At 41.5% G+C, this 19,912-nt stretch overlaps 1 protein-coding gene across 2 annotated transcripts in view; it reads right to left on the reverse strand.

Annotated features, from left to right (window-relative positions):
- Nucleotides 1-12,030, reverse strand: part of LOC110494325 (zinc finger protein 385A) — a 69,204-nt gene extending 57,174 nt beyond the window's left edge. Inside the window, exon 1 of one of the 2 annotated variants that reach the window (XM_021569286.2) lies at nt 11,519-12,030. In XM_021569286.2, coding sequence (XP_021424961.2) covers nt 11,519-11,531 — 13 coding nt within the window. In that variant the 5' untranslated portion in view covers nt 11,532-12,030. The remainder of the gene's footprint in view (nt 1-11,518) is intronic. The other variant, XM_021569285.2, reaches the window with a different exon arrangement.
- Between the last annotated feature and the right edge of the window lie 7,882 nt (nt 12,031-19,912).

Consider the following 19,912-nt stretch of genomic DNA (forward strand, 5'->3'; position numbering starts at 1 on the left):
GCTCTGTGAAATTCACTCTACACTGGAGTGAACTAATAGGCATTTCACACTCGCTGTAGTGAACTAATTAGTATTTCACTCTACTTTGTATTGAAATAAAATGCACTCACTCTACTGTGTGGTGAATAATCACACAATTTCATGCTACAGTGGAGTGAAATATAATGAAATGGTTTATGGTGTAAAGTTGCACATTCCCCATTTACCACCCATAACTGTATTTGTTAGTGACAAAGATATGGTTGTTGATTTTTTTCTTTTAATTTTACCAAGTGAGTTCCTAGGCGAATTTTATCATTAAAATTAAACTCTATGACAATATACATTACATATATCATAAGGTCTTTGATAGCCTAGTTTTTTCCTAACTCAGTGGTGTTAGGAAAGTCCTGGTTTACAGTTCACATCAGACCTGCAAGTCACGTTATGCTGGCTTGCAAAGTAATGTGTAATTCCTATTGGAATCCAGACAGTTAGGATATCCAACCATTTTTTATTCACCCACAACCCCCATTCAGAATGACTGTTGGGATAGTGGAACTTGATTAAGGTGACTACCTAAACCATTTAAACTGCAACAACCATTTCAGTAACAGGTGCAATAAATCTAACTAACTGATTGGATTCATTTAGGAAAAAGTATGTCATTAATCATTCTGTGGTTACCATGGCAATGTGAGGTAGCCTAGGCAGAGAGCTCTTTATATATTTTATATATTTTATTGTTTATATTTGTTGTTGTTTTTTGCTTTATTGAATCAACTTTTTTTGTTCTTGATGACTTGTTAATAGATGAACTGAAATATCAGGTGGAGTTCCACGGAATTGCAGGACTAATAATGGCAGGTCAGTTTATATTTCGCTTGGCTAGCTAATATGATCTGAATGATGCTCAACAGCATTGGCTTTTTAGCCTCCTGCCCCAGTTCCTAGAGGGAAGTGGACTTCGGCGTGAGGGGAGGCAGAGGCTCGCTTCATCTAGGGCTTTTCTGTACAACTGCTGAGGTGTGGTGGTCTTACTGGCGCTTTTACAGTCGCCAAAGCATCGCCCAGGTGGGTACGTTTCAGTAGTGGATGATCTAGCCTACCAATGGAGGAGGAGCTGTGACTACCGAAGACGACGAGGTGCCCATTGAGGAACATCTGTCTGTCAGATGTCTCTACCTTCCTGCCTGGCTCTACCATCAATCCCCCTCCTCTCAAGATACATTCTTTTATATTTGTTTTGTTAAATTGTTTTTGGTTTATTTATTTTTTAAAGCGACTTTGATGTTCTACTTGGTATGAAAAGAGTATATAAAATATATATGTATTATTATTTTATCTTTGTGTAGCATAAGATTAATCAATCAATGTACACGCAAAAACATAGATATTAAAAACAATCCTAAAAAATCTACATGCAGTAGAGCATGCTGGGAAATATGACAATGCTGGGTGTGGTTTTGACCCTCCACAGTGTAAAACAATAACTCTGGTTATTAACAGCAACAATAGGGGTTGTTGTATACCGCTGAGTGTTATTTTCACTCGTACAGAGTGAATTTAACTTCTGAATCAAGACTAGAAATGTAACACTGAAAAATCAACACTGGACAATTTGCTGTGTAGTCATACTGAATGTACATGTAGCGTAGTAGAATTGTGTGGACAGAACAATGGAAAGAAAAGAGAGGTAGAGATGGGATGGTGAATGACAGCTTGAAAGGCTGGTGGAGGGGATGGACGAAGGGGAGGTGAGATTGAGATAAATGCAAACTGATGAGGGATTAAGGGATAAGGTGGATGAACTGGTATGGCAGAATTAAAGAAATGGTTGACAACGGTGTGACAGGCAGAGGTGCTGGAGATTCATTCCTCTCTATAATTATTGTTCTCTGTTGGGAAATACTGACATCAATGTCCTGCCGTCATCAAGTAAATTATTACATTTACGGCATTGTAATACATGCACACCCATTGTGTTCAATCAACCATTTACTAACAAACAATGTTCCCAAATCCCTCACGAATCCGCCATCCGACCCCTATTGTGATTCAGCATGGAGTAGTCCATCTCTGAGTCAGACCCTTTCTCACTTTGATGTGGCCAAAACGCATCAGTAAAAAATGTTTTTATATAGCTGGCAAGGGGACAGGGTGTCTGTCTATAGTGTGTGTGTGTGTGTGTGTGTGTGTGTGTGTGTGTGTGTGTGTGTGTGTGTGTGTGTGTGTGTGTGTGTGTGTGTGTGTGTGTCTGTGTCTGTCTCTGTGGAGGCTATAGGGTTTCCTTATTAGTAGAGTCAGTTTGAATAATGCAGGTAGGGTTGTTGTTGTGGCCAATGGTCCAGGTGCTAATGGAGCTGTCTCTGGGCCGAGGGACAGACACTGTACGACTTTAATGGATGTCACCATGAGAGCCTGAAACCATACCTCTGGGCTCAGGTGACAAAGCAGGGAGATTTTTTTTGTGTGTTTGTACTGTGTGTGTGTGTGCATATCTGTGTGTGTGTGTGGTTTCACAGGAGTTGTAAGTAGGTCTGTGGTGGTCAAAACATTTTCTCAGCAGGTTATTGTCATGCAAAAGACTGCCAGCCTCACGGTAATTTACCGTTAATGAACATAAATATGTTTATGACCTCCACACATACAAGCCAGATACAAGGCGTTGACGTGTGCCTTTGGAACATCAAGATTAAAAAATGTCTAATAAGGGCCTCCCGAGTGGTACAGCCATCTATGGCACTGCATAGCAGTGCTAGAGGCATCACTACAGACCTGGGTTCGATCATAACTGGCCGGGTTAGGGGAGGCTTTGGCTGGGGGGGCTTTACTTGGCTCTTCGTGTTCTAGCGACTCCTTGTTGCGGGCCAGGTGCCTGCAGGCTGACCTTGGTTGTGAGTTGAACAGTGTTTCCTCCGACACATTGGTGCTTCTGGGCTAAGTGGGCGGCTGTTAAGAAGCTTGGTTTGGCGGGTCATGTTTCGGAGAACATATGACTCTACCTTCGCCTCCCGAGCCCGTTGGGGAGTTGCAGCAATGACACACAAACGAAAACGGGGAGAAAAGGGGGGTAAAATACAAAAAAATATATAATAGTAAATAAAATAATAATAATAATAAATAAATGAAAAATGGCTAATAAATCTATGTAATATATACCATCACAATAAATATATTATTTATTTAGGCAGGTTTAAAAAAAAAAAACATGATATAAAGAAAATGTATTTCAGAAGAACAGAATATGACTTGGCTTACTGCATTGCGCCATGTCATAGGCTGAAGGCTTGTTCAATAAGCAGACAAGATATGCTTATACACTGTAAGTCCCGTGCAAATATTTTATATTATATAGTGGCTATGTTGAGAGTAAAAGTGATAATTTGAAACAGGTCCTATAAACTAGATTTAGAGTTATTTGGCAGGTTTAGTTGAGAATGATAAAAACCTTAGAATGTCTTAGAAATCAAAACATATATGGGCTACATAATATAACTATAGACTATTGATGATTTGAGAAAGTCGCAAAAAAAAGCTTGTGCTCTGTTCCTTAACTCAGCTTTCACATGGGATTGCATATACAAATGTCTGGATTTATAAAAAAAATAGTAATTATTTCACTCCACACATCAACCACTGTTTCAGGAGCATGCACCCTCTCGCTGCATGACAAGTGATATTCCTGTAGCTAAAGGTAATACAGTGGGGCAAAAAAGTCTTTAGTCAGCCACCAATTGTGCAAGTTCTCCCACTTAAAAAGATGAGAGAGGCCTGTAATTTTCATCATAGGTACACTTCAACTATGACATAAAATCCAGAAAATCACATTGTTAGGATTTTTTATGAATTTATTTGCAAATTATGGTGGAAAATAAGTATTTGGTCACCTACAAACAAGCAAGATTTCTGGCTCTCACAGACCTGTAACTTCTTCTTTGCGTGGCTCCTCTGTCCTCCACTCGTTACCTGTATTAATGGCACCTGTTTGAACTTGTTACCAGTATAAAAGACACCTGTCCACAACCTCAAACAGTCACTCTCCAAACTCCACTATGGCCAAGACCAAAGAGCTGTCAAAGGACACCAGAAACAAAATTGTAGACCTGCACCAGGCTGGGAAGACTGAATCTGAAATAGGTAAGCAGCTTGGTTTGAAGAAATCAACTGTGGGAACAATTATTAGGAAATCTTCCTCGATCTGGGGCTCCACGCAAGATCTCACCCCGTGGGGTCAAAATGATCACAAGAACGGTGAGCAAAAATCCCAGAACCACACGGGGGGACCTAGTGAATGACCTGCAGAGAGCTGGGACCAAAGTAACAAAGCCTACCATCAGTAACACACTATGCCGCCAGGGACTCAAATCCTGCAGTGCCAGACGTGTCCCCCTGCTTAAACCAGTACATGTCCAGGCCCGTCTGAAGTTTGCTAGAGAGTATTTGGATGATCCAGAAGAAGATTGGGAGAATGTCATATGGTCAGATGAAACCAAAATATAACTTTTTGGTAAAAACTCAACTCGTCGTGTTTGGAGGACAAAGAATGCTGAGTTGCATCCAAAGAACACCATACCTACTGTGAAGCATGGGGGTGGAAACATCATGCTTTGGGGCTGTTTTTCTGCAAAGGGACCAGGACGACTGATCCGTGTAAAGGAAAGAATGAATGGGGCCATGTATCGTGAGATCTTGAGTGAAAAGCTCCTTCCATCAGCAAGGGCATTGAAGATGAAACGTGGCTGGGTCTTTCAGCATGACAATGATCCCAAACACATCGCCCGGGCAACGAAGGAGTGGCTTCGTAAGAAGCATTTCAAGGTCCTGGAGTGGCCTAGCCAGTCTCCAGATCTCAACCCCATAGAAAATCTTTGGAGGGAGTTGAAAGTCTGTGTTGCCCAGCAACAGCCCCAAAACATCACTGCTCTAGAGGAGATCTGCATGGAGGAATGGTCCAAAATACCAGAAACAGTGTGTGAAAACCTTGTGAAGACCTTGTTTGACCTTTGTCATTGCCAACAAAGGGTATATAACAAAGTATTGAGATAAACTTTTGTTATTGACCAAATACTTATTTTCCACCATAATTTGCAAATAAATAAATTAAAAATCCTACAATGTGATTTTATGGGTTTTTTTTCTCATTTTGTCTGTCATAGTTGAAGTGTACCTATGATGAAAATTACAGGCCTCTCTCATCTTTTTAAGTGGGAGAACTTGCACAATTGGTGGCTGACTAAATACTTTTTTGTCCCACTGTATGTTAACCTTTTAATGATGGAAATATACAAAATGCCCTCTTACTACACTATTCAAAATCAAATACAAATGATCTATAAGTGTAGACTAAATGAGTTGAACGCCCCGCACAGTCAATGAACCAACAGCACAGACTAGGCCTATACGTTTTCTCCCAGACTCGTGGATAGAAAGGTTGGAGCGTAGCATAAGGTAACCAGTCCATTCAGTATGCATAATATTACAGTCCACACTCGAAGGCCATTACTAGAATTAGTTTAATTTTGGAGTATAGGCTAGACCGATTACGTACTTAATTCAGACTTAATTAAATCCGTTTTTTAAATGTTTTCTTTGTGTGTAATATGCGTTAGGCTATGTATTATATATCTGCACAATCATTATTTTAATAACGTTTTTTTGTTGTTCGTGCTTGAGTTCATATATAGGCTTATAGGTATGCATAAACTCTAATACGCGAATGGGTGTTTTTAATTAATTAAATTAATTAGAAAGCGCTGTCCATTCCATGTTGTTGAACTTATTTTTTCAAATTGATGATCACAGTGAGGTGTTTTAACAGCACAATACTGTTTGGAGGATAACGGTTTGATGTGATTTTTGATTTAATTTGCGTTGATGTCAGTCAGAGTGGTTATAGAGACAATAGAGAGTACCAGGCCATTAGGACCTGATGGATGTTAGCAAGGTGGGTACTACCAACGCATGTCAAGAGTTCACAATTGTGATTACCATGACTTTCACGTGGAATTTGACTGTGGTCATGACTCGTGACTGCCGGTGTGGCGCTAAGATTGTCACCGCTACAGCCCTAGTTTTAAGATCGGTGAGTGAGAAGTGAGGACTTGGGGTTTTCCGCAGTAAAATAATAAATAGTTAGCAAAAACAGCGACGCGTTGGAGTATCTAGACCCCAGCCTGAATGACTATCTCAGTCCAAAACGTTGTAAATTAAGTACATCTTGTGTCTTTGGTTTGAGATAATGTCATCTCGAGTTGTTCAGGATTACCCAATTAAACCTTTGAAAATGTGTTATTGGATGCCTTGATATGGTTATCTATGTGTGCGTTACTCTTTTTACCATTAGCCTCTCTTTTTACTGTCTCTCTCTTTTTACTATCCCTCTCTCCTCATCATATCCCTCTCTCCGATTGCAGTGATAAAATCCATAACCACGTGGACAAGCTTGTTAAACTCTAATTTTATCCCTGGTCGTAAACAGATGGTTCAGAAGAGCCGGACCAAATCTTAATCAAGACCTCATCTGACAACTAAAGCAACCTGGACTCAGGGGTTGACCTAACATAGTAAACAAAAATCCAGGACACTCAAATTAGTATGATATGTTATGTTGGGTATGGTATGTATTAATTTGTGGATGTCCATTATCCATTTTGTATGATATGTTAAGAATTACAATTTGCATGATACACTACATGACCTTAAGTATGTAGACACCTGCTTGTCGAACGTCTCATTCCAAAAGCATGGGCATTAATATGGAGTTGGTTCCCCTTTTGCTGCTTCAGAAGCCTCCACTCTTCTGGGAAGGCTTTCAACTAGATGTTTGCTATGGGGACTTGCTTCCATTCAGCCAAAATCATTATTGAGGTCGGGCACTGATGTTTGGTGATTAGGCCTGGCTCACAGTCGGCATTCCAATTCATCCCAAAGGTGTTCAATGGGGTTGAGGACAGGCCTTTGTGCAGGCCAGTCAATTTCTTCCACACCAATCTCGACAAACCATTTCTGTATGGACCTCGCTTTGTGCACCGGGACAATGTCATACTGAAACAGGAAAGTGCCTTCCCCAAACTGTTGCCACAAAGTTGGAAGCACAGAATCGTATAGAATGTCATTGAATGCTGTCACATTAAGATTTCCCTTCACTGGAACTAAGAGGCCTAGCCCGAACCATGAAAAACAGCCACAGACCATTATTCCTCCTCCATCAAACTTTACCGTTGGCACTATGCATTCGGCCAGGTAACATTAGCTAGGTCTGGGGTTAAGGTTAGGGTTAAGGTTAGGATTAGGGTTAGGGTTAGGGGAAGGGAGACCAAAAGTAGTAAGTAGTTGCAAGGTTTCTAATTTGCCAAAATGCTAAAGTTGTCCTTGAGACATTCGCGTTATACAGCCACCGATCCAACCCGACCAAACATCCACATTTTTGCCTTTTGTAACCATACCAAACTTAACATATCATACTAATTTGAGTGTCCGGTATTTTTGTTTACTATGACGTCTAGTCTATGAGACCAGGCTGACTAAAGACGTGTAATACAAGTGAACTATCTCCCAAGGCCTGACAACTCCACCACATGTCTTTGATCCAGAATGAGCCAGACCAAAGCTAATGCAACATAAGTCCATCATAGCAATGCCTTTGAACACTACTCTGTCTGACCCACTAAGAATGCCAGCAGTGCAATGGGGTTAATACACCGAGTAGGTATTATGAGCAGTGATAGAGCTACGCACCACACCTCAAGTCTAGTGCCACACACACTTGACCCTTATTTTACCAAGTCAGATTACATATATATTTTACAGCAACGACCTGGGGTTAGTGTGGGGATGATTAGGTCGCTGGGGATGCTCCCGAATGGCGCAGTGGTCTAAGGCACGAGATCTCAGTGCAAGAGGCGTCATTACAGTCCCTGGCTCGAATCCAGATTGTATCACATCCGGCCGTGATTGGGAGTCCCATAGGGCGGTGCACAATTGACCCAGTGTTACCCGGTTTTGGCCAGGGTAGGCCATCATTGTAAATAAGAATTTGTTCTTAACTGACTTGGCTAGTTAAATAAAGGTTAAATATTTTTTTTTTTTTTAAATGTGGCCATGATTGTATGAGTACCAGATTGGGAATTTAGCCAGGACATAACACCCCTACAATAAGTGCCATGGGATCTTTAGTGACCAGAGAGAGTCAGAACTCCCAATCTGATAGACTGCACCCATGCATGGCAATGTCCCTTTCACTGCACTGGGATCTATTGAGACTAGAGGGAAGTGTGCCCCCTACTGGACCTCCTGCATCACTTCCAACATCATCTGGTCTCCCATCCAGGGACCAACCCTGCTTAGCTTCAAGAAGAAAGCCAGCAGTGGGATGCAGGGTGGTACACACTCATCAACAAACTCACATACATACTGTATTTAAAACAAATATGCATACATTGATTCTTAGTTTAATAAATTCTTGCATACAACACTGCTTCAGCCTATATGCCAATTATCACCATGGGAACAGCCCTGAGATCACCCTGATGATCCTGTGACCCGGTAGGTGTGTGAAGCAGGTTCATGTCCCAATCTTCCCTCTATACACCATAGCACCTCGCCTCTTATAGAGTAGTAAGCTATTTTTATTGGTTAATCTTTTTTGTAGGCGAGTGTTAAATAACCGTTCGCTGTAGAGTTTACTCCCCCCTAGTGGTGTGTTTAGACCAGTGTCAGGCTTCTGTGTCACCATGGCACCCCCAGCCCATTTCCTGGGTTATAATAAGAGACAGACAGACAGAGAGACAGGAGGTTTAAATAGGTGTGACCAGATGGAGACCTGAAGTCACTGTAAGTAAATACAGACACAGAGAGCTAAACATATCTGCCTACTGTCCACACACAGTAAATAACACAGGACTAGGACATAACTTCTACATGACATACCCACATGACGTACTGTGGCATGGGCTTAGCCTGCTCTAAGAGAATGGAGAAACTGTTGAGAACTGCTTGTTCTGCTGAGCACTGTACAAGTGACTGTTCAAATGAAATCAAACCAGATATTTACACTATCAGAAATGTACTTTCAGCTGGTGACACATATTGATATTTTGCTATGCTACAGACATGACATTAAAGTAGTTGACCATACATCTACAGTTCAAGGTGCATTACATAGGCTTATATGCACAATTATAAGTTACTTCCCATCTTCTGTATCTATTGCTCCCTCTCATAGACAAAACACACTGTAATTTCTGCTTTCACACAGGCACGTCTCCCTGCACAGTAAGCAGTGCTCTCAGAGCAATACTACAGCCAATGTCATCAGAGTATATTGTGTAGATTGTGTTGGTAAGGCCACAACTTGGGGTTATTGTTATACAGGTGAACACAGTTCTTGACTAGGGTCGGTACACGCCAGAACTGAGTTTCGGCACTTGATATAAAATATTGGTTTACAAATATTACAGAGTTCCGGCACCTAAATATAAACAGTACCTGCACCCAAAATGTGTACCGGTACCTATTTCAGTCCAAGTCAAGCGCTGGGTGTACAGACTGGTGATTCAGCCATACCAAAAGGAGCCTTGTGTGGCGTGCTTCTACAGTAGGTTCTCCTAATTTGCTGTGAATGAGACTACGCTTAATTATGCTATCTCTTTCTCACACATTCTCTCTCCAATGTATCCCTCTCCGTATGCCAAATCTACACATATTGCAGGTGTTCTTGCAGGTGTAGTGAAATGCTTGCGTAAAAAACAAGTGTTTTTGTCATGTCCCTGTTAACCACAGAATCCTCTTCTCCCTGACTTGTTGTTAAGGGATGTGTTTCTTAGGTCTATAAGGTGGTCTATCCAAAACAGGTCTATCTCTGTCCGCCTCATCCCCCTCTCTTTACTTTTCTCCCTGCTTTTCTCAATGTGGTGATGAATGTAGAGTCTGCTAGAGAAAGGTGAGAATGAAGGCAGGTGTATTGTGGAAGTTCAGCCCTAAAGGGTTGCTTATGTCTCATCAAAGATTGACATTCTCAGAAATCACACACAAACAAGCATGCACGAACACACACACACACAGTCGCACACACACACACACACACACACACACACACACACACACACACACACACACACACACACACACACACACACACACACACACACACACACACACACACACACAAACTCTAACACTCTACTGTGTAAAACACACACCCGTGAGAAGGCCTGTCACAGTTACCAGACACTTTGAAAAATAACTCACTGCTCACAGATATCTCTCACTCTTGATTCTATAGACTATTATATGTGCCATAGCTATAGATTTGACCCCATAGCCTCATACATGATGTAAAATTGTAATATTATATTCGCATACCCATACTGTCACAGACAGGCTGTTGCCTGGACCATATTCCTCCAATACAAACTGCCAGACCACATATTGCTAAGTGTCAGTATATTGGTGAATGTACTACTGACAAATAATTGTGTCAGTATATTGGTGAATGTAGTATTGACAAATAACTGTGTCAGTATTGTGGTGAATGTAGTATTGACAAATAACTGTGTCAGTATTGTGGTGAATGTAGTATTGACAAATAACTGTTTCAGTATTGTGGTGAATGTAGTATTGACAAATAACTGTCTCAGTATTGTGGTGAATGTAGTATTGACAAATAACTGTGTCAGTATTGTGGTGAATGTAGTATTGACAAATAACTGTGTCAGTATTGTGGTGAATGTAGTATTGACAAATAACTGTGTCACTATTGTGGTGAATGTAGTATTGACAAATAACTGTCTCAGTATTGTGGTGAATGTAGTATTGACAAATAACTGTCTCAGTATTGTGGTGAATGTAGTATTGACAAATAACTGTCTCAGTATTGTGGTGAATGTAGTATTGACAAATAACTGTCTCAGTATTGTGGTGAATGTAGTATTGACAAATAACTGTGTCAGTATTGTGGTGAATGTAGTTTTGACAAATAACTGTCTCAGTATTGTGGTGAATGTAGTTTTGACAAATAACTGTGTCAGTATTGTGGTGAATGTAGTTTTGACAAATAACTGTCTCAGTATTGTGGTGAATGTAGTATTGACAAATAACTGTCTCAGTATTGTGGTGAATGTAGTATTTCAGTAACTTCAGGGGATAGTCAGAACAGCCATTCATTAAGGCAATCTAACCACAGTACCACACTTGGAATTGCTTTTAACTTACCAAGGCTAGGGTCATTACTGTATTTTACACTAAATAGTGTAACAGACCTTAGAAAATGTGACATCATAAAAGTTTTTAGGTAACGCTTGAACTCCTCGCCATAACATTTTATTACGATGTCATAAACATGTCGTAAAGCTTCATAGCATATGTCATAACTTATCATAACTTGACAAATATAAATTATGGCAATGCTATGACATGTTATGACATGTGTTGTGACATATTGGGATATTTTCTAGCCTTATGATACTGATAATATTATGCAGTAAACAAAGATTAGTGCATAATAGTGTCAATATTTCCAACATTGAAGTGTTCTTACCTGAGCCCCACATTGGCAGCTCCTCTCCTCCTTGGTTGAATGGATCTAGTACTTCAAAATTGTACAGATTTCCCAGAATTAACCGGTATAAATGAGGAGAGAAAATGTTGTCCTCTTGCTCACAGAGGGATGAGAGAGAAGAAGCGAATCCAAGCAGATCCTATAGAATCGCACGTAACTGTAGGAGAACATATGAATCACAATACTACAGAGAGCTTACCACATAAAAACAAACACACTCAGAGTGAGTGAGAGAGAAAGGGAGAGTGAGAGAGAGATGAGAGAGACGTAGAGTGTACGCAGCCACGTGCGCACAGTAAAGCAGAGATCAAACACCAGGCTTATTCACACTCTCTCTCCCTCTCTTACCCTCACACTCTCTCTCCCTATTTCTGTCTCGCACTCGTTTTGCCATAACTCTATTCACTTACGTTTTCTTTTCCTCCCCTCTCTTACTCCCTCCCCTATTTTTTACTCTCTCTCTCTCTCTCTCTCTCTCTCTCTCTCTCTCTCTCTCTCTCTCTCACGGCTTCCTTTCCTTTACTGTCACTATTTTTCCTCCTCTCTCTCTTCAATCCTTCCTTGCTTCCCCACCCCCGGAGAGAGAACGGAACAAGTGCACAAGATTCCAGCAGCTAATTCTGCTTCTTAAGACAGGGAACTTAATATGTGAGGACAACTGTGAGGACGGAGGGAGAGCAAGTGAGGAGGGGGGAGGGAGGGCGGAAGGAGGGAGCAGGGACAGAATGAAGGATGGCAAATTCAAAGAAGAGAAGTGGATAGAGGGAAGGAGGGGGGGGAGTTAAAACTAAGAGTCATTGAAATTAGGGAGAGCGAAAGAGGGAGGGAAAAAGGAAGAGAGGGAGAGGATTTGGAGATAGAAAGAGAGAGAGAGAGAGAGAGAGAGAGAGAGAGAGAGAGAGGGTGTTGAGGGAGTGAGGGAAGTGAGATTGACAGATGAAAGCATAACACAGGGAGAGGAGTGTTTGTTTTGTTTGACTTAGAGATGAATTCACACACTAGTTTTAACTGCCTCCCAAATGAGCTCCTATGTCAGCCACACTAAAAGTTGTGAATGGCTGTGGCTCCATCGGGACCTGTGCATCATAACTAGACTTTACCAACATCCATCGTCACTGTAATTAATTGAACACACCATGGCGAGAGAAGAGGTAATACAAGTACCAGTCCATCTCAATGTCTCCTCTATGGCATCTAAGATTGTCATCTAAGCTTATAAAACTCCCCTAGATAATTCCTTGCCCCCACTACCTTAGACCAAAACAGAAGAGTCTTTTTAACACTTTCACACCCTGATCTGCTCATCATTTACGCTATTCCTTTTTTTGATGTTATTTTTATGGAATGGTCTGCCTACCCATGTGAGAGACGCAGACTCGGTCTCAACCTTTAAGTCTTTATTGACCACTCATCTCTTCAGTAGGTCCTATGATTGAGTGTAGTCTGGCCCCGGAGAGTGAAGGTGAACGGAAAGGCACTGGAGCAACGAACCGCCCTTGCTATCTCTGCTTGGCCGGTTCCCCTCTCTCCACTGGGATTCTCTGCCTTCCATGCCGTCCCTATGAGGGGGCTATACTCAGCCTTGTCTCAGGATTGTAAGTTGGTGGTTGAAGACATCCCTCTAGTGGTGTGGAGGCTGTGCTTTGGCAAAGTGGGTGGGGTTATATCCTACCTGTTTGTCCCTGTCCGGGGGTAGAGTCGGATGGGGCCACAGTGTCTCCCAATCCCTCCTGTCTCAGCCTCCAGTATTTATGCTGCAATAGTTTGTGTCGGGGTGCTAGGGTCAGTCTGTTTTATCTGGTGTGTTTCTCCTGTCTTATCTGGTGTCCTGTGTGAATTTAAGTATGCTCTCTCTAATTCTCTCTTTCTCTTTTTCTTTCTTTCTTTCTTTCTTTCTTTCTTTTTTTCTCTCTTTCTTTCTTTCTTTCTCTCGGAGGACCTGAGCCCTAGGACCATGCCTCAGGACTACCTGGCCTGATGGCTTCGTGCTGTCCCCAGTCCACCTGGTCGTGCTGCTGCTCCAGTTTAAACTGTTCTGCCTGCGGCTATGGAACCCGGACCTGTTTACCGGACGTGCTGTTTTCAACTCTCTAGAGACAGCAAGAGCAGTAGAGATACTCTGAATGATCGGCTATGAAAAGCCAACTGACATTTACTCCTGAGGTGCTGACCTGTTGCACCCTATACGACCACTGTGATTATTATTATTTGACCCTGCTGGTCATCTATGAACATTTGAACATCTTGGCCATGTTCTGTTATAATCGACACCCGGCACAGCCAGAAGAGGACTGACCACCCGTCATAGCCTGGTTCCTCTCTAGGTTTCTTCCTAGGTTCCGGCCTTTCTAGGTAGTTTTTCCTAGCCACCGTACACCTGCATTGCTTGCTGTTTGGGGTCTTAGGCTGGGTTTCTGTGACATCATCTGATGTAAGAAGGGCTTTATAAATACATTTGATTGATTGATTGATTTGAGTTGTAGTTCATTTGGGGTAGAGTTGCTGTAATATAATGGTATCGCCTGCTGTTTTTTTTATTAGATTATGTCATATGAAATGATACACTGATATGAAGACGAACACAGAACTCCTAATCCATAACAAGTTAACTCCTGACATTGCACCGACAGCAGTTTACAGGAAATGTAGATCCGATGTCATGAAATATGCTTGCAGGGTGCCATATAAGAGAGGCAAGGGAGGGGGGGGTGGAGGGTGGAGGGTGGCGGAGGAGGGTGGAGGGAGGAGGGGGTGGAGGGTGGAGGGTGGCGGAGGAGGGTGGAGAGGGAGTGAGATTGACGCATGGTGCAATGTCGAGTAAATGTCAGTCTAAATCTGATGTGCTAAATGGCCTTCTTAGAAGTCAGTTCTTCCCCTCTGCCCCTCTTCAGTGTCTTTTATCCTGCCAGTGAAATGACATGTGGATTGACTGGCATTAGATAACAGAGTATTGTATATCTCATTATTTATTGTAAAATGTTTAAGTGACATATTTAACACGAGGGCCAGTTTCCCACACACAGATTAAACCTAGGCCTGGACTAAAATGCCTGCTCAGTGGAAAAACTTATTTGAAGTAGTTTTTTACTCCAGGACTAGGATTAACCTGTCCCCCCAAAATGGCACTAAATATATCAGAATAGTAGTACTGTTGAGTTTAAGAATTAGTCATGCACGTATTTATGTGTATTAGTATTATTAGTATTATTAGTATTATTGGTTATCTAGTTGCCTGTATGAGTTCCTAAGGATGAAGTAAAAGGGTATTTATGTGTATTAGTATTATTAGTATTATTCATTATTTAGTTGCCTGTAGGAGTTCCTAAGGATGAAGTAAAAGGGTATTTATGTGTATTAGTATTATTAGTATTATTCATTATTTAGTTGCCTGTAGGAGTTCCTAAGGATGAAGTAAAAGGGTATTTATGTGTATTAGTATTATTAGTATTATTCATTATTTAGTTGTCTGTAGGAGTTCCTAAGGATGAAGTAAAAGGGTATTTATGTGTATTAGTATTATTAGTATTATTCATTATTTACTTGCCTGTAGGAGTTCCTAAGGATGAAGTAAAAGGGTATTTATGTGTATTAGTATTATTAGTATTATTCATTATTTAGTTGCCTGTAGGAGTTCCTAAGGATGAAGTAAAAGGGTATTTATGTGGATGTATATTCCAGGATTATGTCTGAGTGTTTGATGGAGGCAGTAAAAGCAGTAATGTGTCGGTCCTGTTAGGCTTGGCAGGGCCCCACGGTGTGAATACTGAGCAGGAGAGCGTCCATGTAAACTCATATCCATGTGTTCAGGCAGGTCAGACAGCCGTCCTCTTCAAAGTTTATCCTGACCTATGGACACACACACACATTCATAAATCACAGACATGCACATGCATATGCTCTCGCTCTCTCTCTCTCTCACACACACACACACACACACACACACACACACACACACACACACACACACACACACACACACACACACACACACACACACACACACACACACACACACACACACACACACACACACACACACACACACACACACACACACACACACACTACCACCCCTTCTGCGTCTGCCTCTGGCCCCCTTCCATGGCAGGGTAGGGTTGGGGGACAGTAAGGAAGGGCAACAAACTGGAACAGTTAGCACATTTCACCATCTGAGAACGTTAGGATAGAGTTACAGGGGCACACACTCCCTATCTCTCCCTCCCATCCCCCTCACAGGGACTCCTTCTACTCCACACAGCTTGCTTGTCTGCCTCCTTTCTCTAATAAAATGTTTACAAGAATAGTGGTGGCTATTAAATATGGCAACTTAACGAAGGATGTCTTAGTTCTCCCTGACTGAGCTGCATTTGGCCCTTTACATATGTCTTTTATATGTCCCCTCATGACACCTATTGGTACCAGCATACCAACATGCCAAACGTCCAAGATGTTATTTCTTACACTTAGAAGTTGCCTTTTCTTTCTAATGAAACTGGTAACTGGAAGTGTAATTCTTATGGCTGGAAATGACCATAGGTGTAGGAAAACAAGTTTGGGCAATATTTTGTCCAACACATGTTCAGAACCCAGCAATTTTTTTTCTCACAAAACATAAGCTTCTGGTTTTTGAAAATGATATATCCATAGTCTATTTTAAACAGAAAACTATTTTGGTGTAAACTGTAAAGCGTGCAAACTTAGATATAACTATCTACCATACACTCTATCGTTTTTCCTTCAAAGTTCCCTTTGAAGATATAATCAGTGTGATTTTGTGATGAATCCTTTTTCATGTCTGACCACGGTAATTAATCATAGATTCTGATGATAGCGCAGGACTGTATGCAGATTTCTGTTAGAGTCTATTCCCCAGCTAGCTTCATTAGTCTAATTATTCCATAAAAGAAGTAGCTCACTTCATCACTCAGTCTACATGCAAATGGGATAGATGCTCCACTTCTACAGTAGGGAACGTACGGTAGTCCTATGTCTAATTGAAAAGATTCTGAGATACCCTCCCACTCCCTCCTCTGATCCCCATCTCTACTCCCACTGTTTCCACTCGTCGTGGTCACAGCTGAAGAACATTGAAAGTGGTTGTGAATATTAATCGCTAGATCACTCTGCAATAGGCTGTGCCTCCTCATGTTGTCCTTCTTTGCTGTGTTGTGTTCTGACATGAAGAGACGGGCTGTCGTGTTTATAACATAATAGATTCATGTTGATGGACCAAAAAAAACAGTATCCCTACGCCATAGTGCAAACCAACGTCGTTATGCTTTACCACTTTAGATCGCGTCTCATCAAATAGCATTTGATAAGCATTTGACAACAGTTACAACCCTATCGTATTGTCTGTGTATTTGAATTGCCTTGCTGTCTTAATTTCATCATCAACCTGAATGATGTTGTTCGAGGAAATGTATCATCGTGCAAGGATTCTCCACGAATAATATTTGTTTCACCAGTAACACCATCAACATTAGACTACTAGGGCCATCTTGTGGCTAGGCTGATGAACAGCCTCAGCTCTGATCTACAATGCAAAAAAGATTGTAGGACTGCAGTCTCACGCTAGGTGGCACTGCGACTCTATTATTGCAATTTGTAGGTAGGCATACAGCCCATGGACTATATTTGAACTGGACAATGTATTTATTGGCAATGCCATTTCTCAAGATTGGCAGTGAATGTTACTTTAGATTATAGTACAATTTGTGTGTAGAATCCATGAGTGTAGAACCATGTAACCATCAGGTATGTTTACTCTACTCTGAAAACAGTTTATGAAGCTACCAATTACTACACACAGGAGGAAGTTAAGCTACACTAAAGATACTCTTCAGAAAAATATAGTTTACTTAACAAAATATACTTTGAAAAGTAGTTCACCACATCCAAACAACTTTGTGAAAAATTCTGGTATCTAAATCTGACCACAAATTGAAAGAACAGATTGCTCTGGAGGCAGATGTTAACAGAATGTGTAATTCAGCATATTAAACACAAAAACTTTAAGTCAGAATTAGGCAGGTCTGATGCCTACTTCACCATATGTCTTCTGTTCTCTCTACATGGAAAAAAGTAATTAACTACTGAAAACATTACCAATATTTTATTTTATTTTAACTACCACCAAGCTACTGCAAAATGTAGTTAGATGTAGTAAACTACTCCCCAACACTGGATGTAGACCAGTATCAACTTTATAATGGCTTCATCTGCAGGCTTTGTAATACTGTTTATTTTTCAAGCTTTTTGTTGTTATGTTGAACAAATAAGTGAAGAGTGTGTGTGTGTGTGCGTTTGTGGTGCGGATGAGGGTATTTGTGTTGTGTGCATGTGTGTTATTGATGAGGATTGTGCAAAGCTGTATTATTGCACAATGAGTAAGTATGTTTCCATTGCAGTGTACTTCATGAGAGAGGATGAGGAGTTTCCTCCCCTACCCCTCTTCCCTCTGTCAGGATTAGTGTGGTAATGCAGCGATTCGGACACTGAGCTCTGATCAGCTGCTTAATACTGCTTTATCCCTCCAAACAACAACACACGTAATGTATGTAAATGTAACACATATAAACTCAGCAAAAAAAGGAACGTCCTCTCACTGTCAACTGCGTTTATTTTCAGCAAACTTAACGTGTAAATATTTGTATGAACATAAGATTCAACAACTGAGACATAAACTGAACAAGGTCCACAGACATGTGACTAACAGAAATTGAATAACGTGTCCCTGAACAAAGGGGGGGTCAAAATCAAAAGTAACAGTCAGTATCTGGTGTATACAGCTACATTAAGTAGTGCAGTGCATCCCTCCTCATGGACTGCACCAGAGTTGCCCGTTCTTGCTGTGAGATGTTACCCCACTCTTCCATCAAGGCACCTGCAAGGTCCCGGACATTCTGGGGGGAATGGCCCTAGCCCTCACCCTCCGATCCAACTGTTCCCAAAAGTTCTCAATGGGATTGAGATCCGGTCTCTTCGCTGGCTATGGCAGAACACTGACATTCCTGTCTTTCAGGAAATCACGCACAGAACGAGCAGTATGGCTGGTGGCGTTGTCATGCTTGAGGGTCATGTCAGGATGAGCCTGCAGGAAGGGTACCATATGAGGGAGGAGGATGTCTTCCCTGTAACGCACAGCGTTGAGATTGCCTGCAATGACAACAAGCTCAGTCCAATGATGCTGTGACACACCGCCCCAGACCATGACGGACCCTCCTCCTCCAAATCGATCCCGCTCCAGAGTACAGGCCTCGGTGTAACGCTCATTCCTTCAACGATAAACGCGAATCCGACCATCACCCCTGGTGAGACAAAACCACGACTCATCAGTGAAGAGCACTGTTTGCCAGTGCTGTCTGATCCAGCGACGGTGGGTTTGTGCCCATAGGCGACGTTGTTGCCAGTGATGGCTGGTGAGGACCTGCCTTACAACAGGCCTACAAACCCTCAGTCCAGCCTCTCTCATCCTATTTATTGCTCTGACCACATCTGCAGTCCTCATGCCTCCTTGCAGCATGCCTAAGGCACGTTCACGCAGATGAGCAGGGACCCTGGGCATCTTTCTTTTGGTGTTTTTCAGAGTCGGTAGAAAGGCCTCTTTAGTGTCTTAAGTTTTCATAACTGTGACCTAAATAGCCTACCGTCTGTAATCTGTTAGTGTCTTAATGACCGTTCCACTGGTGCATGTTCATGAATTGTTTATGGCTCATTGAACAAGCATGGGAAACAGTGTTTAAACCCTTTACAATGAAGATCTGTGAAGTTATTTTGATATTAATGAACTATCTTTGAAAGACAGGGTCCTGAAAAAGGGATGTTTCTTTTTTTGTTTAGGTTTATAATTGTGTACAATCCTAAAGGTGGTACGGTAGTGTCCCACTTGTAGATGTAGACTAACCTGTGTACAGAGTTATCATCAAAGGCTTAGGGCCTTTTCGGGGCCCTAAGCGAGATTTGGTTGGGGGGCCTCCCACCTCGCAACAAAACATTTCTATATTTTATATATATTTTAGATGTATTTTCACACTATGAGTTAATAATAATGCTCTTTTAGTGTAAGAGCTGTTTGAAAAGACCGCCTGAAATTTCAGGTGGTCTGTTTTGGTGGGGATGGAGTTTTGGCCCTCCATGGTGACATCACTATGTGGTACATTAGTTAATAGACCAATAAGAAAACACCTGGAACACCTGTCTGCCAATAACATCTAATTGTCAGTTTTCCCCTCCCTACTCTGGCCACTCCCGGACAGAGAAATTGCTCTTTGCTAAGAAGCTATTTTTGTTTATTTGTTATCATTTTAATTGGAAACAATCACAGTAAGGTACTTAATTGTTACACAGAAATTATTTAATATTGAGATTTTG

Source organism: Oncorhynchus mykiss, chromosome 17 (genome assembly GCF_013265735.2).
Source record: "Oncorhynchus mykiss isolate Arlee chromosome 17, USDA_OmykA_1.1, whole genome shotgun sequence".
NCBI classification, from domain to species: Eukaryota; Metazoa; Chordata; class Actinopteri; order Salmoniformes; family Salmonidae; genus Oncorhynchus; species Oncorhynchus mykiss.